The sequence below is a fragment of the Macaca fascicularis genome, chromosome 4 (assembly GCF_037993035.2).
Source record: "Macaca fascicularis isolate 582-1 chromosome 4, T2T-MFA8v1.1".
NCBI classification, from domain to species: Eukaryota; Metazoa; Chordata; class Mammalia; order Primates; family Cercopithecidae; genus Macaca; species Macaca fascicularis.
Window position 1 is genome coordinate 31,262,614 of NC_088378.1, and position 21,620 is coordinate 31,284,233.

The 21,620-nt window shown below is 36.0% G+C and overlaps 1 protein-coding gene across 11 annotated transcripts in view; it reads right to left on the minus strand.

The window, feature by feature from the left end:
- ECHDC1 (ethylmalonyl-CoA decarboxylase 1) overlaps positions 1 to 21,620 on the minus strand; it is a 54,350-nt gene that overhangs the window by 26,452 nt on the left and 6,278 nt on the right. For 8 of the 11 annotated variants that reach the window (XM_065543360.1, XM_005551759.5, XM_065543361.2 and 5 more), the window contains 3 exons: positions 16,225 to 16,446; positions 12,431 to 12,573; positions 1,489 to 1,541 (listed from right to left, as the gene is read on the minus strand). In XM_065543360.1, coding sequence (XP_065399432.1) covers positions 1,489 to 1,541; positions 12,431 to 12,573; positions 16,225 to 16,444 — 416 coding nt within the window. In that variant the 5' untranslated portion in view covers positions 16,445 to 16,446. The remainder of the gene's footprint in view (positions 1 to 1,488; positions 1,542 to 12,430; positions 12,574 to 16,224; positions 16,447 to 21,620) is intronic. The other 3 variants (XM_065543364.2, XM_065543362.2, XM_065543363.2) reach the window with 1 other exon arrangement.

Here is a 21,620-nt window from a genome sequence, read left to right on the forward strand (position 1 = left end):
AATGCAGTGGAAACAAAATATTGCAGTCTTCATAAAAACAAACACACATCAAAGGATAGCAGAAGCTTGAACCTTTACATCATGAGAAGAAAAACAGTGTAATACTAAAGATACAGTAGTTCACAATAAATGCCATGTAAGTTCATCAAAATACCTCCTTGAATCATTACATATTTTTAGGCTATAGCCATATTGTAACTTACTCCCAAATAAATGGATGCTTTTGTCTAATTTATAGCTCCTGGAACTTCTCAGCAGCAGTGGTTCTTCAGAATAATTCCATGTGATATCATCTTTGTCCATTTTTATTGGTATCAGGTTAAAAGTTGGAAAATCAAGGCTATATCCAAAGGTTCGAAATGTGTTACAGAAGATAGAGCTCCAAAACTGTGTTATGAAGGTTCCTTCAAAAATCAACTCATTGCTGCCTGAAATAATCCACATACTAATCCTATATAAAGGCATGATTTTGCGGTAAAAATAAATCTTTTACCTTTCCTGTTTGCAAAGACCCACTTTGCAGGGGTGTGTGAATACAAGGTAAATCTAAAAAGTTTTGCAAGTATGGAATTTTTGTAGGTTCTAACCTACAATGCAAAGGTGCAGGTCTAAACTAATTGAAAAATTCCTAATATACACCGCTCCCATGTAGAAAGAATTATTTTTAAAAAATAGTAACTTTTCAGATTTATGTAAGAAAAAGTCAAATGCAATAGGAAAAGGGAGGTGAACAGGGGTTAAGAAAATGAAGATACTATTTTAGAATAGTAATGTTATGATTCTATTACTCCCTCTAGACTCTCAGATACAATGAGTACCAAAAATACAGCAGTGCACAATTAATAACCTTGCTTAAATAAGAATTTCCTTAGTTTTCATAATTTTAAATTTGTCTACATTTGGAATGTGAAAGTAGGAAACTAATCAGCCAAAACATGTCACAGTTTGTAACCTCAAACATACCTTGACAGGCCAACAAGAATTTTTCCTCTTTGCTTCTTTACCTAGGTACAAAGTCAATTCATCTTCCTCAGAAAGCTGTAAAAACTTTCCAATCCATAGTTCTTTCTCTCATCTCTGGATACAGACCACTTCACTACACATTCTACTAATTTGGAATGTTAGGTAACCTTTATGTGTCACATATAGATCAGTGTCTTTATTATTCTGCTCTAACACCAGTATTTAACTTTCCTAATATCTACTCCTAAATACAGCTAGTTATATGAGCTCTTTAGGGGATATGTCTTAAATTCTTCCTATCTTTCATTTCTTTTATTTTTAAAATATATATGTATATACCTCATTAAATGATTATCCTTATATGTAATTAAATGATTATCCTCTATAGCACAAAAAATAGGACATCATTAGAATAGATGTAATTTAAAAATTAGCTATTATTTCTTAACTAGTACAAATAACGGAATAGTAAAAAGCTATTTTTGGTCTTTTAGAAATCGTGTTTTAAAAAGAAGGATGCATTACCTCATAAATCTTGTTAAGGTGTTTTGCATGAACATGCATACGGCCATTCCATCCTTTAAATAAAAATAAGCAGAAACACAAAGGTATAATGCAAATATATTACATTAAATTTTTTAAATTAAGTTTTTACAAAGTAATGAAGCCAAAAATATGTATTTTTTAAACAATGATGTTTCCATTTAAAACTCTTTGATGTTGTCTGAAATGCAAATAATGCTGTATTTGACTTTGTTGACATCCTAGGGCTCCTTGAGCTCAGCTTTGCATGAGGTATTAGCAAAGATGTAGGGATAAGTGACAGATCACATACTCTAGATCACTATGGAGTTCTACTCAGGGTAATGATGGGGGGAAAGGCGTAAGATATACCCATCTGTTATCCTTAAGACGATAAACTTATCAAAGAAGAAGGGAAAGAAGGCAAAAGTTATGTTAAGTTTTGGTTTCTTAAAAAAATGTTTCTAAGGCTTTATCTTGGTATTGCCACAACTTATAATTTTCTTAAACAAATTTCCTAAGAGTACTCCAAACTCATTGCCTTGTCTTTTTTTTAGCTCACATACTTTCTTCAATCCAGTGTAATCTGGCCCTCTGCCTTATCCCAAAATCTCTCCTGAAAAGCTTTTAATAATCTCCTACTTGTCAAATTAAATGACTTTTCCTTATTCATCTTTTCTCTCTTCATAACACACAGTACTTTTCTTTAATCAGTTTCTTCATTCTCATATTTGCTCTCACATTCTACTAACATTTTACACTCCAGATTCTCTTATTTCTTTGTTTGTTGTTTTCCAGTCTTCTTCCTTGGCTCTTCTTATCCAACTAATCCCCTAAATCCATGCAGTTTCAAAAATCCAATCCATGATTTACTCTCTTCTTTATTTATAATTTCTTTTCCTTTTTTTTTTTTTTTTTGGAAGTCTCATCTACTTCCATATAAAGTGCTAAAATCTACTAGACATTTTCACATTCTGATAGCACCTCAAACTCAGCACAGCAAAACCAACTGAAAGTAAAACAACTGAGTTTGAATCCTAGTGCTGCCACTTAATAACAACATGAATTTGAGCAAGTCATGACTATGTAATTCAGTTTCCTCATCCGTAAGAAATGAGAAATTTTTAAAAAATTTGCACTATTTGACTTAAAGGATGTTTAGAAAGATGACAATATACCTAGAAACTCTGTAAAAGATTGCATAAGAGTTCTGTGTTAGTGGAAAAAGTTAGTGTAAGAGTTCTGAGCTAGTGGTCAATAAGGCTCAGAATTTTGGTACTATGTTTGGCTTTCCTATTTCACAATTCTCTCACACTCAGTTATTTACCAAGTACTTCTCCTTGGATATTCCTTAGAAATATTTCGAATATTGATCCCTTCTTTTATATTTCCGCTGCTGTTGCATTAGTTCATACCTGTGTTACTCAAGCCTTGATAAGTACAATAAGATGGCTTTGCTTTCTCCCACCCAAGGACTAATCAGACCCGACACCGATTAACTTCCAAGATTGACAAGACTGGGTGCATTCAGGGTGGTATGGCCGGAGACAACAGCTTTGCTTCCTCACTGATTTCTGTATTTAATTTCTTTTTCCTCTTAAATATAATCTTCCATCCTGCTACCTAATAATCCTTCCTGTAGGATGATGATGTCTTATAGAATACAACCTGAATTTCTTGGCAAGACCACCTGATTCCAAACTATCTTATCAACTTTGACTACCATACCCCTCATCCAAGCATCCTAATTTCACCACACAAACTATTTGTCATCCCTCTAACACCTTACACTTATTGTGGCTCCTGTGTCTTTGCTTTCATCATTCCTACTAGTTGGAGTAGGCTGTCCTTCTCTTTACGTATGTCAAGGAATGCCCAGATCATATATTTTTCCATCAAGATTTTCTAAATTTCACAATAACAATTTTCTCTTTTGTGTTTCCATAGTATTTTTATTTTTATGCCTTAATTATAGTACTTATAAATTGTGTTGTATGAATATGTGTTTAGATGCATTATCAGACACATCATCTTTACAAGACGGGGACTAGAGAACATAATAATAAGTTCTCAATAATTTTGCCAGAGATACAGAAATACAACAACTATCAAAGTATAAGTATTATAAAAAGTGCTTGAACAAACTGAGAAGAGTGTCAAAGAAGAAATTATTCATTTCAATTGGGATGGGGGTAGTTAGAGAGGCTTTAGAGAGGAGAAGGGAACGTGGCATTTGCTAGGTCTAGACAGTAAGTCCCTTGATGGTGATACTATGCCTTCTCCCTCCTCAGATGCTAGTAAAATGTTTTGCACATAGTGTTTGTTGAACTTAACAAAATTAGATGAATTTTAGATGGAGAACTATGTTGATTTATAAAACAAATGCAGTCAAGAAAAAGTAAAAGCCAATGTGGAAGGAATTTCCTAATCCAAAGCTGTTATCAGGAAGATCAGTGTAGCTCACAAAGTGATGAGAAAATTAACACAGGCACAAAGAGCTAAAAAGTTTTCAAAGTGAACTGGTTTATCCTCTGCTAAAAACATTTCCAATAAAACCTGTTTTATTACCTACATCAAATAATTTTAATATGCATATTTGCTCTTGCTAGATTTAGATTACTTAAAATTCCCATGAAGTATATAGAATTGGTAGAAATAAAGGTAAAGCAAGTATTAGCCTGTGTACTACTATAATTTTCATTCAAAAGACAAAAGGCACACACTAAAAATGTCTATTAGAAGCCATATGAAATAAACGGTTAGAACAACAGTTTCTAAAGCCAGTCTGCCTAGGTTTGAATTTGGGCTCTAGCACTTTCTAATTAGTTTGACTTTGCCCAACCTGCTTAACCTCTCTGTCCTACAGTCTCTTATCTGCAAATTGTGCTAGTAGTAGTACCTATTTTATTAAGGGAGCTAGTAATGATTAAGCAAGTTACGGCACCAAATGAGGTTAGAACAGTGTCTGACATATAGTAAGAGAATAAAAGTTATCTATCATTATTATTAATATTACTAACAATACTGGCAATAGATAATGAGTATGTTTTGGTTTTAAGTGTATCATAAAACAGAAGTTTAAGCAGTATTGGCCAACATGCCCTAGAGATAAGAAAGATTTCATTAAATTTGTCCCCCAAAGTTATTAAACCCACAATGGTTAAATGCTCTGTCCTCTCACTGGGTTGAAGAAAGCAAACAAGCCAGTAAGAGATACCTGTGATAGAGTAAGCTGTGGGTGAGGAACCAATAAAAAGCTAGACCTGCTCTATGTATAAAAGCTGGAAGCTGAGAAGTACTAAAACAAGGTTTTGAAAGTTGCTGCAGGCAGTGGTATTTTCATGCTATCTGGATGATACCTGAGATCCAACCCTACTCTTCTAGATCCTTCTCATAAAACAAGGACAAGAAGAACAATGCTCAGCCAAAATGCCAAAAGGAAGGATTAACATCATATTAAGCCATGTTTACAGTGGAAAAATGCCCAGCCTGTAGAAGTATCTTATTTAGAAACATAAATAAGCCTCTTTCTTGTTTATTATATGGATTTATTAATTTCCTCAAAATACACGGAAAGGTTTAGAGAAAATTAAAATAGCTTGTCTTTTTTTTTTTTATTTTTTTAGCTAGTGTATTGCTCTGTCACCCAGGCTGAAGTGCAGTGGCGTGATCTTGACTCACTACAACCTCCTCCTCCTGGGTTCAAGTGATTCTCCTGCCTCAGCCTCCTGAGTAGCTGGGATTACTGGCACCTGCCATCATGGCCAAGTAATTTTTGTATTTGTAGTAGAAACAGGTTTCACTATTTTAGCCAGGCTGGTCTCGAACTCCTGACCTCAGGTGATCTGTCCACCTCGGCCTCCTAAAGTGCTGAGATTACAGGTGTGAGCTACTGTGCTTGGCCGATTGTCTATAAATTAATCAGGGTATGGAACTGTACAATAGTAGTAGCAAATACAAGGAAGTTAGACAAGAACTTTGAGGTCACTGTAGAAATATAAGGAACAGAGATCTAAGGAACAATAGATTGGGAGAAAAGTAACAAGGAAAGTTAAGGGACAAAGGAGGAGACAGATTAAGAACAGAAAGGTTTCTAAATGCCACACTTTTCCTTGAGGCATTATACCCATCCATTGCAGACTAAGCAGGTTTTATTTCCCTACGTTCTAAAGCCTATAACTGCACTTTGATTACATATTCCCTCTGAAAGGAAACTTCTTGTAGCCTACAGGACATCTGTGGCATCAAATCTAAGTCTTAATATTTAAATATATTTTTTTCTATTTTATTCCTTTGTCTTTCCCATACATAACTTTTCAGCAGGGTTAATCTTTGTGTTATCCTAGTGGATCTCCTGGCCTCTACCATCTGAACCAAGAATTACCTGCCTAATAGGGACAGTTGGAGCTCTTTTCCTACACAATAAACAAAGCATACCAAGATGCGACCAACTTCTTATGGGATCAGTTACACTAAAAAAAAAAAGTGGAATAATAGATAACAAATATAATAAAATGTTGATAGGCTTGACGCTCTTATGAGTACATGAGGGTTTCACTGTATTAGTCTCTGCTTTTACCCATATTTGGTAATTTATAATAAAAAAAAGCTTTTGAAAACTGAACAAATAGCAAAAACATCAAAATAATTATATTTTTATGATAAAAAAGCCATTTAATAATCACTTCCAAGCATTTTATTACAATTAGAAGGAATTATAATCTAGTTGCCAAAATTGTCATATATTTCAGTTATCTCATCATCCTCAGAAAGCAAATTCACCAAATTAAGTAGATGCTAGTGATGCATCTGTAACAACAAAGACACTGACAGACAAACTGTTTACAACTTAAAGTCATGGTAAGTTTCAGAATGTTTCAGCCATGAGGGGGAGATGCAATTATATATTGCAGCTGTAACTCATATATAACACATGCATGAGCCTCAAAAGTCCTGAGGTCATTTTAAATTTCAGCTTTACACAGATTTATAGTTCCTTCTCAAGTATATAGGAATATAGTTTATAGGAAACATCAGGAACTTTACATAAACTACTTCTAGTTCTTGTTAATTTTAATATCATAATGTGATAAACACACCCCATATGTATTATTGCAATTCTTGTATGTATTGTTACATACATACAATTCTTGCACGTATTGTTACAATTCTTAAAATTATCCATAAATATTCAAAGTGTTTATTTTTATGCTATATATTTCTTATACTGTGACTTCAGAGATTTCATAAAAGGATAATAAAGAATTCATCTACCTTATAAAATGCTTTAAATAGCCAGGTGTCGGGCTGGGTGCAGTGGCTCACGCCTGTAATCCTAGCACTTTGGAAGGCTAAGGAGGGTGGATCACCTGAGGTCAGGAGTTTTGAGACCAGCCTGGCCAAAATGGTGAAACCCCGTCTCTACTAAAAATACAAAAACTAGCCAGGTGTGGTGGCGGATGTCTGTAATCCCAGCTACTTGGGAGGCTGAGGCAGGAAAGTTGCTTGAACCCAGGAGGTGGAGATTGCAGTGAGCCGAGATCACACCACTGCACTCCAGCCTGAGTGACAGAGCCAGACTCTGTCTCAAAACAAACAAACAAAAAACCAGCCAGGCCTGGTGGTTCATGCCTGTAATCCTGGCACTTTGTTAGGTGGAGGAGGGCAGATCACTTGAGGTCAGGAGTTTGAGACCAGCCTGTCCAACATGGTGAAAACCTGTTTCTACTAAAAACACAAAAATTAGCTGGGCATAGTGGCCCATGCCTGTAATCCCAGCTACTTGGGAGGCTGAGGCAGGAGAATCACTTGAACCCGGGAGACGGAGGTTGCAGTGAGCTGAGATTGCTGCCACTGTACTCCAGTCTGGGCGACAGAGCAAGACTCTGTCTCAATAAAATAAAATGAGATCAATGTTTTAAATAAAATAAGAATCTGATCTGAGTTCTAAGCACACTCATTGTAAAGCAGATTCACAATTCCACATTTCCTTGATGAGACTGGCAGATGCATATAGCAACAAGTGACAAACACTTGCAGTAATACTACTCCTCAGCTGTTAATCAAGATTTACTTCAGGCGTTGAAAAGAGCAGATTACTTGGAGAATGTAGGTACTAGAAAGAATAAACTTTACTAAGTGATTCCTTATTTGAAGCTGGAATAAAAACTCTCTCCATGTTTTCCTGCATGACTTACGCCAGACCAATGATGTATATATACTACATATATATAATGATGTATATATAAAGCAATGAGCATGTTTCCACTTCCATCTTTAAATACAGAGAAAAAGAATAGTGGCTATATGATCTAAAGAGGCAGAAACAACCTTCTAACTAGAAGAAAATAAGAAAGTAAAATAACCCTTCATCTTACTAGAGATGTTTTCCTAACCAGCTTCTATCAAACCCACAAGAGTCTATTATATTATTCTGTCTTTAACAGTGTCTTTCATGAACTAAGGTGAACAGTGATACAACCATTCGAGAGATGAAAAATACATATATATAGGTTGAGCTATGAAAATATGAAATCTAAACACTCCAAAATCGAAAATCTGAAATCTAAAAGCTCCAAAATCTAACTTTTTGAGTGCTGACATGATACCATAAGTGGAAAATTCCACAGCTGACCTCATGTACACAAACTTTGTTTCATGTAAAAAATTATTGAAAACACTGTATAAAATTACCTTTAGGCTGTGTGTTTAAGGTGTATATGAAATATAAGTGAACTTTTTGTTTAGAGTTGGGTTCCATTCCCAGGATATCTCATTATATATAGATATATACACATATGCAAATACTCCAAAATCTGAAAAAATGTAAAATCTGAAATACTTATAGTTCCAAGCATTTTGGATAAGGGATACTCAACCTGTATAATCGAATGACTTGCAGGTGACATAGCTAATAATTAGATCTTGGGGGAGAAAAATCTGTCTTTTCAAATTTCCAGATTAGTGCTATAACCATTCAGATACATCACAAATTTAAGTCTAGTGGGAGTGCTACAAATTATGCATCATCTCATTAATGAAAATGTTTATTAATCTCAAGATCTTTGAAATAAAAATAATAGCTACCTTTTTCAGATACAGCTCTAGTAGGCACTTTATATATATTATCTTGAATCCTCACAATAGCTCAGCAAAATATCTACAATAATCCTCATTTATAGATTAGGAAAATAAGATTTAGAAAGATTAAGTAACTTGCCTAATCACTTAGCCAGAAAGTATTGAAACCAGCTTTCAAATCCAAGTTTATCAAAGCCAGTGTTCTGATTATCTGAAAGATTCTTTCTCACATATGCAAATAATAATCATATACTACATACAGTGGTATGAGACTTGTATAATATCATGAAAACTTTATTACCCACCTACAGCCCACATCTATAATTAAATGGAAACAAATATTACTTACTTTTTTCCCTTTCTAATTTCATTTCCTTTCTTTTTTTCTCCTAGAAGATGTGGTAGAGGGGGAAGGAGCACTGAATTCATGAAAAACAGGTTCCTTGTAAGATTGATAAAGGAAGATGATAGCATTTTTACTCTATCAGGGTAATTCAAAAGCATATTTTTAAAGTTGTTACTACTTCTTGAACTTTACTATGTGCCAGAACTAGGTGCTTTATGTACATACCTCATGTAAAACTTCTTATGAGATGCTAAAGAGCTTCCACTTAAAAGCATTCAAATTCTTGCTGATTTTAATGATGACCATCTTTGTTCATTGCTAATCTTCCTGTCCTTCATTTTTTTCAGCCCTTCACACTACTGCACCCTCATCTTTAAAAAGCGAAACAAATAAACAACAATAACAAAAGTACTAACTTCATATGACTGCTAAAGGAAAAGTGATGATATTGAATTTGATGTATCATCTTTGTTTTTTTTTTTTTTTTTTTTGAGACGGAGTCTTACTCTGTCGCCCAGGCTGGAGTGCAGTGGCGCGATCTCGGCTCACTACAAGCTCTGCCTCCTGGGTTCACACCATTCTCCTGCCTCAGCCTCCCGAGTAGCTGGGACTACAGGCGCCTGATACCACGCCCAGCTAATTTTTTGTTTTTGTATTTTTGCAGAGACGGGGTTTCACTGTGTAGGCCAGGATGGTCTTGATCTCCTCACCTCGTGATCCGCCCACCTCGGCCTCCCAAAGTGCTGGGATTACAGGCATGAGCCACCGCACCTGGCTGATCTATCATCTTAATATTATTAATTTATATTACCTATTTAAAATGTTATAGTAGCTCCCTCTAGCTTACAAAGCACTTTAGAATAGCTAACTCAATCCTCAATAGATTTTAGTGAGATAGATTTTATATATCCCATGGAGCTAAGGCTAATTAGTTGAGTGGCAATGAGTAGCAGACCTATGTCTAAACCCAAGACGTCTCACTCTGCATTAAGAGCTTTTCTTGATCCTATTATAGTCACAGGTAGGCTCAACTAACCCAGGAATGTGCTATATCAATGTACTTGAAAAAAAGAAACACCTAACACCTAGATCTTAGTTTCTAACACCATCCTCTACCATTTTCCATAACCAGGACTCCTTGAAGAAATCACTCATTACATAATTGGAGCAGGGAAAATATAAGATTAACTTGGAGTATCTTATAATACTAGAAAGTAAGGGAATACTCAAAAAACAAAAGGATGTGTCAAAGGAAGACAGGACTTTGGGCCTTTGGTCTTTGGGCTCCCAATGGCCAAAGCTGGAACAATTTGAGCAACAAAATGAATAATGAATATAAAATAAATATCCATGAGTGCATATTGATATAAACAACTGAATAAATAAGTATATGAATAAATGGGGGAGAAGACCCAAATCCCCCTTACATAAGAATAATGGACATATATGTCCCCCCTCCAGGAGATGGAATTTATTTTCCCTTCCCCCTTGAGTGTAGACTAAACTTAGTGACTTGCTTCCAAGGAGTGGAGTATGGAAAGTAAATTTAAAATAGAGTAACCAGGCAAACACTACCTTGGCCAGGTGACCAAGGTTAACATCATTAGTGATAAGTCACCTTGACAGCATATTCCCTTGATGTGATGTGATGAAAATAGAAGCTTACCTCTGGTCTTTCTCTCAGAATCCCACAACCCCAGTCTAATATGAGAAAAACACCGAATTCCATTTGAAGGATATTCTGCAGAATATCTAACTAGTGCTCTTCAAAACTGCCAAGGTCATGAAAAACAAGGTAAGCCTGAGAAACTGTCATAGATAAGAGGAATCTGAAACATGACAGCTAAAGGTACTGTGGTATCCCGGATTTGATCCTGAAGCAGAAAAGAGGCACCAGTAGAAAAAGTACTGAAATATGAACGAAGTGTGGAGTTTCTTTTTTCTTTTTTTAACTACTTTGTTGAATTATCATTATCAGGTAAAAAGCTGTACATATTTAATGTATACAACTTGATGAGCCTGTGGACAAGTATACACCCATTAAACCATCACCACCATCAAGGCCCTAGACATATACACTACCTCCCAAAGTTTCCTCCCACCCCTTTTATTATTATTAATATTAATTTTGTGTGTATGTGTAACAAGAACACTCAACATCAATCCCTGCCCATCCCCACCACCAAGCCCCTGACAATCACCATTCCAGTCTTGGCTTCTCTGAATTTTACTTTTTTTTTTTTGACAGGGTCTCACTCTGTCACCCAGGCTGGAGTGCAGTGACACCAACATGGCTCAATGAAGCCTTAAGCTCCTGGACTCAAGCAGCCTTCCCACCTCAGCCTCCCAAGTAGCTGGGACTACAGGTATGTGCCAGCAAATCCAGCTAATTTTTTTATTTTTTTGTAGAGACAAGGACTGGCTATGTTGTCCAGGCTAGTGTTGAACTCCTGGTCAGTCAGGCAATCCTCCCATCTCAGCCTACCAAAGCACTCATATTATAGGTGTGAGCCACCATGCTAGGCAGAGTTTCACTATTTTAGATTCCATATATAAATGAAATCATACAGCAGAGTTTCAATAATAGTAAAGTACCAATGTTGGATGATATGGTTTGGCTCTGTGTCCCCCAACCAAATCTCATGTCAAATTGTAATTCCCAGTGTTGAAGGATGAAGGAGGGGCCTGGTGGGAGGTGACTGGATTGTGGGGGTGGATTTCCCCCTTGCAGTTGTGATAGTGAATGAGTTCTCATGAGACCTTGTTGTTTAAAAATGTGTGGAACTTCCCCCCGCCCTCCGGCTCCACCATGGTAAGATGTGCTTGCTTCACCTTTCCTTTGCACCATAACTGTAAGTTTCCTGAGGCCTCCCAGGCATGCTTCCTATATAGCGTGCAGAGCTGTAAGTCAATAAAATGTCTTTTCTTCAAAAATTACCCAGTCTCAGGTAGATCTTCATAGCAGTGTGAGAACAGACTACTACATTGGTTCATTAGTAACAACAAATCTATGTACCACAGGAATATGAGACGTTAACAAAAGGGGAAACCGGATGCAGGGTGCATAGGAACTCTGTATTCCATGTGCAACTTTTCTGTAAATTTAAAATTATTCTAAACTTAAAAATATTTTTAAAAAAGAAATCAACTCACCTTAAAAATAAAGAGACAAAGTGGGGCATTTGAGGGGGCTGGAGCAACATTAACAGCAAGAGAGAGAGAGAATCCCTCCAAAATATCTAACACAACTGAGAGTGTTCTGCTAAACTAGAAATTATAGTAATTTCAATGCTTTTAACAAGAGCCTTTTGCAGATATACTACTAATAAAACCTCAGAATCATTTGCTTGTTATCTTGTTCCTCCTATAATTCTAAAAAAGAAAACAAACCAAAATATCCCTATAATCCTTTGAAAGTTATTAAAGTCATCATAATAACCATTAGTAAAATATAAATGTCACAGTCATACATGTCTAATAAACATGTAGAATCTAATGCATAATTCATATAACACTTGCCTCTGGAGTTCCTAGTGATTTCACAGCATTCAGATCAGATCCTGAAGAGAAAGTATTTTTTGCCCCACGGACAATGAGGCCTTTCCCCTCTGTCCAATTTTCCAATTCAATTACTTTTTCCAGAAGTTGTAGCATCATAACACCTGCCAGAGATGGGAGGGGGAAATCACAAATATATGAAGGTGACTGGAAAAATAGAAATAATTTATAAATCATAAGGTGTCAAGCATACTCTTAGGTCCTATATTTTATAAATATTTACTGAATGTCTATCAAATGCCTACTGCACTGGCACTATGGAGTATATAGGAGAGATATATATGGCAGGCCCTGCATTGTAAGTGTAAATTTATTATGTGTCTCTCTCTCCATCTATCTTAAGAAATCACACAAATATATGATTATGTAGAAGAATAAGAATATACCATGCTGTCCTAAGAATAAGAAAATGATATGGTAATAAGAAAAAATTATTTCTTAGGGTAGAGACAAGACATAGACCTGACTTCTCAGCAATACATGTCTCAGTCAATAAAGCTTTATGGGTATAACATGACTGTGAGACTTATGATACATTGGACACACGGTATACAGAACAAAGTGCAATTCCTATACTACTGACATCAGAATAGGATGTTAGTTGAGGAAATGAGTAATACCATCTTTCTCTATGGTTAACAAACTGTCCTCTGAGGGGCTTGAGGCATACGATGGAAGTTCTTCACAGGCCTACCAACCATTAATTGTATGATTTATAGATTGTTACCTTGATATCACTCCAAAGTTCTATTTGAGCTTCTTTATAATAGACAAATTTAACACAGGAACAGCTGGGACTGGCATTTTAAGATCTAATCAATAACTTTTAGATATGCTTATCTTTGGTGATCTTCCAAGTTCATACAGTTCACGGTTTTCAACATGACTAGTTTTATTTTCCTCTGCCTAGGCAATGCTTTTAGAAGCCAATGTATAAAGATCATAACAGAGGGTTAAAAACTGGCAAAAAATTAGTACCACAAGGTTCCAAAACATGGCCCCATTAAATTATGTACACTTCTTTGGAATATAAATCCCACAATGTCAAAAACTTATTTTCTTTGCCATTTTCTGAAGTAACCAGGAGTGAGGTGGTTCCACAATAAATGTTATATTAATGGTACTAACTCACAAATGACTAACGTAGCTATTCTTTCTTATGGCTAATTATGACCTACAGTCATGCATCAACAATATATCACATATACTATGGTGGTTCCAAGATTAAAACAGAGCTAAAAAATTCCTATCACCTAGTAACCATCATAGTCATTGTAATGTAGTACAACACATTATTCACATGTTTGTATTACAGCTGCCTATAGTATTCGGGAAGTAACACACTGAATAGGTTTGTAGCCTAGGAGCAGCAAGCTATTTCATATGGTATAGGTATGTAATAGGTTATGGGTGTAAGTACACCCTATAATGTTCACAGAATGACAAAATCACCTAACGTATTTCTTAGAATGTATCCCCATCACAAAGCAACAAATGACTGCATTTAAAACTGTAACCCTTTCCAAGGATGTCCTAGATGCTTCAGAAATATCATTCTTTTGTTTCAAGTGATTTACAGTCTAGTAAGGGAAAGAAGAAACCCACACTTTTAGTATAAGAATAAATCTGTATAGGTTAATATGCATCTTTAATCATTCATAATATTTAAGCTTCTTAAAAACAGATCAGGTGCGGTGGCTCACACCTGTAATCACACACTTTGGAGGTGGAGGCAGGTGGATCATGAGGTCAGGAGATCGAGACCATCCTGGCTAACATGGTGAAACCCCATCTCTACCAAAAATATTAAAAAACTAGCCAGGCGTGGTGGCAGGCACCTGTAGTCTCAGCTACTTGGGAGGCTGAGGCAGAAGAATGGCATGAACCTGGGAGGCAGAGCTAGCAGTGAGCCGAGATCGCACCACTGCACTCCAGGCTGGGTGACAGAGCCAGACTCCGTCTCAAAAATAAATAAATAAATAAAATAAAAATAGTTAAATAAATAAACAATGCTGGCCTTTGTTTTAAAACCTTTCCTATGGTGCTGATTTTTTTTAACCCTTTCCTACGATGCTGAAACGCTGGCTATGAGAATAAGAAAAATCCATACCAGTAGTTTACTATTAAACTAATCTTTTCAACTTTGCAAAGTAAACCTCAAAAGATGGAAGAGACCTTAAAGAATATCTAACTGAATGATTTTTAAACAAGGGCCCTGAGTGCTCATTCATCCTGTCTCAATCCAACTTCACCAAATATCATTACCCAAATCAAAGCACGACTCCTTTTATTAGTTTTATATATTATGTATCAAAATAATATTTGTTTCTAATTGAATGAAAAATTATTTGTAACTTTTCAGAAACAAATCATCACTATTGATCCAAATTTAACCTTCTAGAGAAATTTTACCTTTCAATTTCTATTTTTCCTGGACTAATATTAAATTGGTTTTTACTCCCTAAACCAACAGAACATATAGAACTACAGAGTCTCATAAGGTAGTCAATAGTCACCTGTATATATTGAGCACTTGATATGTGGCTAGTCCAAATTGAGATGTGTCATAAGTATAAAATAAATATCAGATTTCAGAGACTTAGTGTGAAAATAAAAAGAAAAATACCTCATAATTATTAGATTAGTGACATATTGAAAAAATACTTTGGATATACTGAGTTATAAGTGAATTGTTAAAATTAATTTTACCTTTTTTTATTTTTTTAAACTATGGCGACTAGAATATTTAAAATTGCACATGTGGCTCACCTTTGTTTCTTATATTATGTTTCCATTGGTCAGCAATGGTACAGAGAAATCTCTCTGAATTCTGATAAGTGGAGAGAAAAGTCATCTTGGGTTTAAAGACTCACCACTGGTAATTTACAAAAAGTTTACAGACTATTGAATTATGTCTATAGTACGACTGTATATAAAGTAGATATATGAAAATTTTGTGAGATTTTCTAAGCCCCAAATTTCAAATGCTACTAAAGATTATAATCATGAAGTGCATAACTGAAAAGGGGAGATTAGTAAAATCAACTTGAAAATAGGAGTGGTGAATATTCAACAAGGCTACTCATTAGCTCTTGCATAACATAGTTGTAGCATAATTCAAATTTGAGCTTCAGCAAAAATTACAAAGTACCACATGTCCTGCATCTTCAGTTCTCTTAAATATAAAATTCTTATATGCTAAGAGTGTTGACTAGAAAATAGAAGGCATTCACTAGCATCTAAGAGTTAGGGAAGAGTCCACAGCTAGACAAGTGCCGTTTTTCTTCTGTAACCATTGAATTAAAAGGTTAAAAACTAACACTGATTTTATCTCAATTCATAGAAAAAAATTAAGCTAAATAATTCTTTTCATTAACAGGCTTTTCTCTTTAGTTTCAGGAACTCTTTGAAACCTCTTCCTCCTTGTTTCCTAGAAGAATTAGCTGAGAACAAAGAAGTTATTAAACAGTTAATGAATTTCAATGGAAAATATAATCAAGATTAATTTAGGTTTCCTTTTTATTATTATCTGTATTAATGAATTTTCTGAAAGCATTCAAATATCCATAATTATTAAAAATTACTTAAAGTGTTTCTGGTTCATATTACAGAGTTGTTGTTTTTGTTATTTTTTTCATGTTCTACCAAGAGTACCAGGACTTTAAAACATTCTGTCACCAGAGCAAGGATAAAAAAATATGTGATAACGGGTTAGATTTAGTGTCATTCTTCAGGAATAAAAAGATCCCTAATACCTGAGAAGGCATTCATTTTACTTGGATTGTTCAGGGTAAGAATGCCAATGCCACTGTCTTCTTTCTGAAGGTCAATGGATCCACCAGGAAACTGCTGAAGTTTTTTTTTCACTTCTTCCTCATAAAATCCATGGGATGTACTATAAAGTGACAATCCTGTTTGATGTAGCAATTTTGTCCTTCCAGACAGAGAGGATGTCTTCAAAAGACTTTTTGCCATTTCTGGAAAAGAGAAATAAGTATGCAGTAGTACAGATGAATAGGCACTCATTATGTGTTAATAGGCTGTAGTAATGAACCCTTCTGTGGAACTGGGAATACTTCCCATTTCTTTCTTTCTCTTTTTTTTGAGACAGAGTTTCACCCTGTTGCCCAGGCTGGAGTATAGTGGAGCTCTCTCAGCTCACTGCAACCTCTGCCTCCTGGCTTCAAATGATTATCATATCTCAGCCTCCTAATTACCTGAGACTACAGGTGCCCACGACCATGCCAGGCTAATGTTTGTATTTTTAGTAGAGGCAGGATTTCACCATGCTGGCCAGGCCAGTCTCGAACTCCTGACCTCAAATGATCCACCCACCTTGGCCTCCCAAAGTGCTTGGGATTATAGGCGTCAGCTGCCCCGTCAGCCGCCCCGCCTGCCGCCCCGCCTGGCCACTTCCCCATTTCTAAAAGCACTCTTTCAGGAAATGATCAGTACAGAATTCCTTTCATTTTTCCCGCCTTCTCAAACCAAATAATTCACAAAGCATATCATTTCAGTATATATCACTGAGAGACAATGGCATAATTTCAGTATATTTACTGTGTTCTAATACAATAGGAAAGCTTAGAAAAAATGCTGCTCTGTATTTTGCACCATCTCCTGCCTCCAGGTAGCCTTTTGCATCACATGCTTCTTCATTCTCCAACTCTTAACTTTTTCAAAATCTAAGAATAAATAGAGTCCAAGTGTCCCTTTGGAAACAGCCTCTATGCAGAAATGCTACAAGAGCAATCCCACTCTCTAACAGAAATTTTATTCTTAACATTATTCTTACTTTCTGCAAAGCTTTCAGGCAAAAGGCTGGAAAGGGTCCTAAGAATAATGGGGAGGGAAATACAAATGTCTGTGTGGTTTTTCTGTTCCCCAAGGTTCTGTCACTCTTCTCCTCTTATTCTTTCACCTCCTGAGTAATCTCTTCTCTGCCCATAAGCTTTTCTTACCCTACTTAAACATTATTGTTGATACAAGACTACATTCAGAAAAGGATATAAAATATAAGTTACAGTTCAATGAATTTTCACAAGGTGAATGCATTCTAGTAAATAGCACCCAAATCAAGAAACAGAACATAACCTGAACTTCACAAGATTCTCTGTGTCGCCTTTCGGTCAAAACCCCTCAAGTAGGCCGGGCGCGGTGGCTCATGCCTGTAATCCCAACACTTTGGGAGTCCGAGGCTGGTGGATCACAAGGTCAAGAGATCAAGCTCATCCTGACTAACACGGTGAAACCCCATCTCTACTAAAAATACAAAAAATTAGCTGGGCGTGGTGGTGGGCACCTGTAGTCCCAGCTACTTGGAGGCTGAGGCAGGAGAATGGCGTGAACCCGGGAGGTGGAGCTTGCATTGAGCCGAGATCGCACCACTGCACTACAGCCTGGGCGACAGAGCAAGACTCCTTCTCAAAAAAACAAAAACAAAAACAAAAAAACCCTCAAGTAAAAGTAACTTCTTGACTTCTAATACACAAGACTACTTTTGAACTTTATATAAATTGAATATTATATATTGTGTGTCTGGTTTCAATTTTATTAACATCCATTAGTGTTATGTGTAATCAGAGTCTAAATAGCCCATTCTTCTCATTGCTGTATTCTATTTGTGAACACAAAATATCTGAGACAGGTCTCATCGCAACCAATTCAGAAAGTTTATTTTGCGGAGGTTAAGAATGCGCCCAAGACACAGACTCAGGAGGTTCTCACCATACATGCCCAAGGTGGTCGGGGTACGACTTACTTTTATACATTTTGAGGAGACATGGGACATCAATCAATATGTGTAAGATGTACACTGGTTCTGACCGAGCTAAGACAGGACAACTCTAAACTTCTAGGGGGCAGGGTGGTGGTGGGGAGGGGACAGGAGGTAGATGTAGGCAGGTCTTCCAGGTCATAGGTAGATAACAGACAAAAGGTTGCATTCTTTTGAGTACCTGATCAGCCTTCTACTGAATACGCAGTTTAGTCTGGCTCAGTGAATCTGCATTTTCACATAAATAGGGCAGAGGAAGTAATCAGATGTGCATTTGTCTGAGGTTAGCAGAGGGATGACTTCCTTTTTGCAGGCAGGGGAGGGGTGTTTGAGCCAGTCTCTCCTTTGTCGCCCAGGCTGTATTGCAGTGGCACCATCTCCACTCACTGAAACCTCAGCTTCCCAGGTTGAAGCGATTCTCATGCCTCAGCCTCTCGAGTAGCTTGGACTACAGGCATGTGGCAATATGCCCAGCTAATTTTTCTATTTTTTGTAGAGACAGAGTTTCGCCATGTTGGACAGGCTGATCTCCAGTTCCTGGCCTCAAGTGATCTGCCCACCTTGGCCTCCCAAAGTGCTGGAATTACAGGTGTGAGCCACCACGCCCAGCCCAGAGGGATGGCTTTCTGTCCAGCACCTATGAACATAAGCTATCTGTTTAAATGTCAGAGTGAAATTCAACAGAAGTTAGTTTTAGGGTAAAGATTGTGAGGATCACAAGGAATTTCCTTGTGGGCAAATTGTGAAGGAGGTATGTAGCTGTTATCTTTTCAGCCATCTTATTTAGGAATAATATAGGAGTAAGGTTTGCCTGATGTAGTTCCCAGCTTGACTTTTCCCTTGGCTTAGTGATTTTGGGGTCCTGAGGTCTATTTTCCTTTCACATAGTATATAAATATACCACAGTTTATCTATTCTAATCTTAATAGACATTTGAATTATTTCTAGCTTTTGGCATGACTATAGAGTAGTTATTCTGAGTACATACTTTGTGTCACTAGTGGCTACAGTACTGAATACATAAAGGGTACTTAGTAGATAATGAGGGAGAATGTAGGCAAGTAAAAAAAATAACTCATCAGGCAGTCAAAAGGAATGCCACAAACTTGTTTTATAGCTTTAAAAATGTATCTACTATGTGAGTTAAAAAATGGTATCAAAAACTGTCTGAGAACATGCCTCATAAAGGTTACAATACAATATCCCCTTTCCACTTTAAGTCACGTGGCCTTCAAGTGACATTTTTACCAAAGTGTTTCCAATGAATACTTATCTGAACACACAGTGGGATGTAATCTCCTCAAACAGATATATTTCAAAAACTTGAGAACAGTATTTCAAAACTTTACCAACTAAGGTGGCTCGTAACTACAATATTGAAGATACCAAGACATTTCTTAAATCTCCTCAAGGAGACTGAAGTGTAACTCAGAGAAATCATGACCTAATACACTATATTTTAGATTGACAAAAACAAGTAGCGAGATGCTTGTCTTCTTAAAAAATGATATCTAAGAATAAAAACTGGATGTTGTTTTTCCAAGAAAAGAAAGGTGTTCTAACTTGCCATCATGTCTTTGATGGGACCTGCTTTTAACTGTCATAATTTTATTCTATCCCTTAATTTCAAATTTCTTATCATCTTTCTTTGTATCCTCCCTCCCACCGAAAGTCACCAGTTGCCAACAGCTATGGTTCCCGAATAAAGAATAATGAAAGCACTGGGTGACCTACTTAATGAATTGTGATTAATAAGGTTTGGGTCAATGTAATATACAAAACTAATAAGCAACTAATAAGGAAAGTCAAATGTTACAAGTTGCAAAATATCTAAATATTTAGTATTTTCAATACTTTAATGTCTTCATCTATGGCAATTCCATACTCCTTTTCCAAAACTCATATAGTGTAACTTTCGTGACATCCTTCCATCCCATCACCTGTTCTGTCAAATTAGAAAAGGATATTAACTGATTCTATGGTATTAACAGATTTTAAGGTATCTAAGGCCTCCTGAAGAACTAGAAAGCTAGTGGGAACAATGATCACACATGATTTTGCAACATTCCAGGATATTTTCAGTTAACTCAAGGGACCTTGCAAGATTTTTAAAATAAACTTCAAAATAAAAGAATCTAATTAGAACATGGAAATGTTTACTGACACAATAAAGGCAGAATGAAAGCTTACATCACAGATGTTCTCACCACCTAATTTAGTGCAATAATAGGTACTTTACCAGTACTATATAAAATTACTGGGCATGCAGAAGAATGAGAGGATACTGTGAAACTAAACAAAATTTTTAAATGCCAAAAATTACTGCCATATACTTAAATAATAAATTATTTAATTTTAAACAAATGATTCATTTGAATAATGTTCCTGCAAATATGATTTTAATTCACTGAATATTATTCCCCATATTTAACTTATCTCTTTCCCTTATATAGCTCCATTACCCAAAACTGCAGTCTGGTTCAAAGACCTATTTCCCTGCTTTCCCAGAGGGAAATAAAAGTTCTGTCTATGGAAAGGAAGTATTTCTGAAATTATTACCATTAGTTATCTACCATTATTAGAAAATGAGCTATCCTGGTCAAATAAACTATCTCTCTTTAACTGGAAAGCAAAACTTTCCTGGGCAAGGACAAATTCTTTTGTTGAGAGTTTTCTTGCTCTAAGGCACACAGAAGTGTATTTTTAAATATTTCACCCTGAAGGAGAAATAAAGTGATAAGCATAGAAAATTCAGGTCTGTGGAAAACAGAAGGGGGGAAAAGTCTTATAAATAAAATGTTGTTACCAATTACAAAGTACGAAGTGGTTATGAAAAAAACACCAGGGATTTTAGACACTAAGTTATCACTCAAATGTAAATATCAAGTTACCTCAAAATCTCTTAGCTAGTGGAAGAAACCTAAACTAAAAATTTCAGACATTATTGAGAAATGTCAAGCAATGTGGCTTGAAACAAATTGGTTATTCACACTGAGGACTAAGCTCTGATTTTTTAATCTTGCCCAAATTCCCACCTAAGGGGTCTGGGGACTCATGCCCTACAAATGATAAATTCTCATCAGATGGGTTTTATTTGACCCTATATATTGTGACTTACTTTTCAATCTGACTCTGGCATAACATTATGAGACAACAAGAAAATATTTAACTCCTAAATATATTTCCTTGCCATACCTTGAAATTGCCCTGCAAAGTTTCTTATGGGAAAAATCCACATAATATAGAGCATCTCCTTCCCCCTGTTTTCCTTGCTTTCTTTCCAGATCCAGGAGATAATCAACTAAGAGCCAAGCACCCTTCTAGGTCTGATAAGAAACATTTTACAACTTGCTGTCTCTCTGAAGTCTGCTGAGA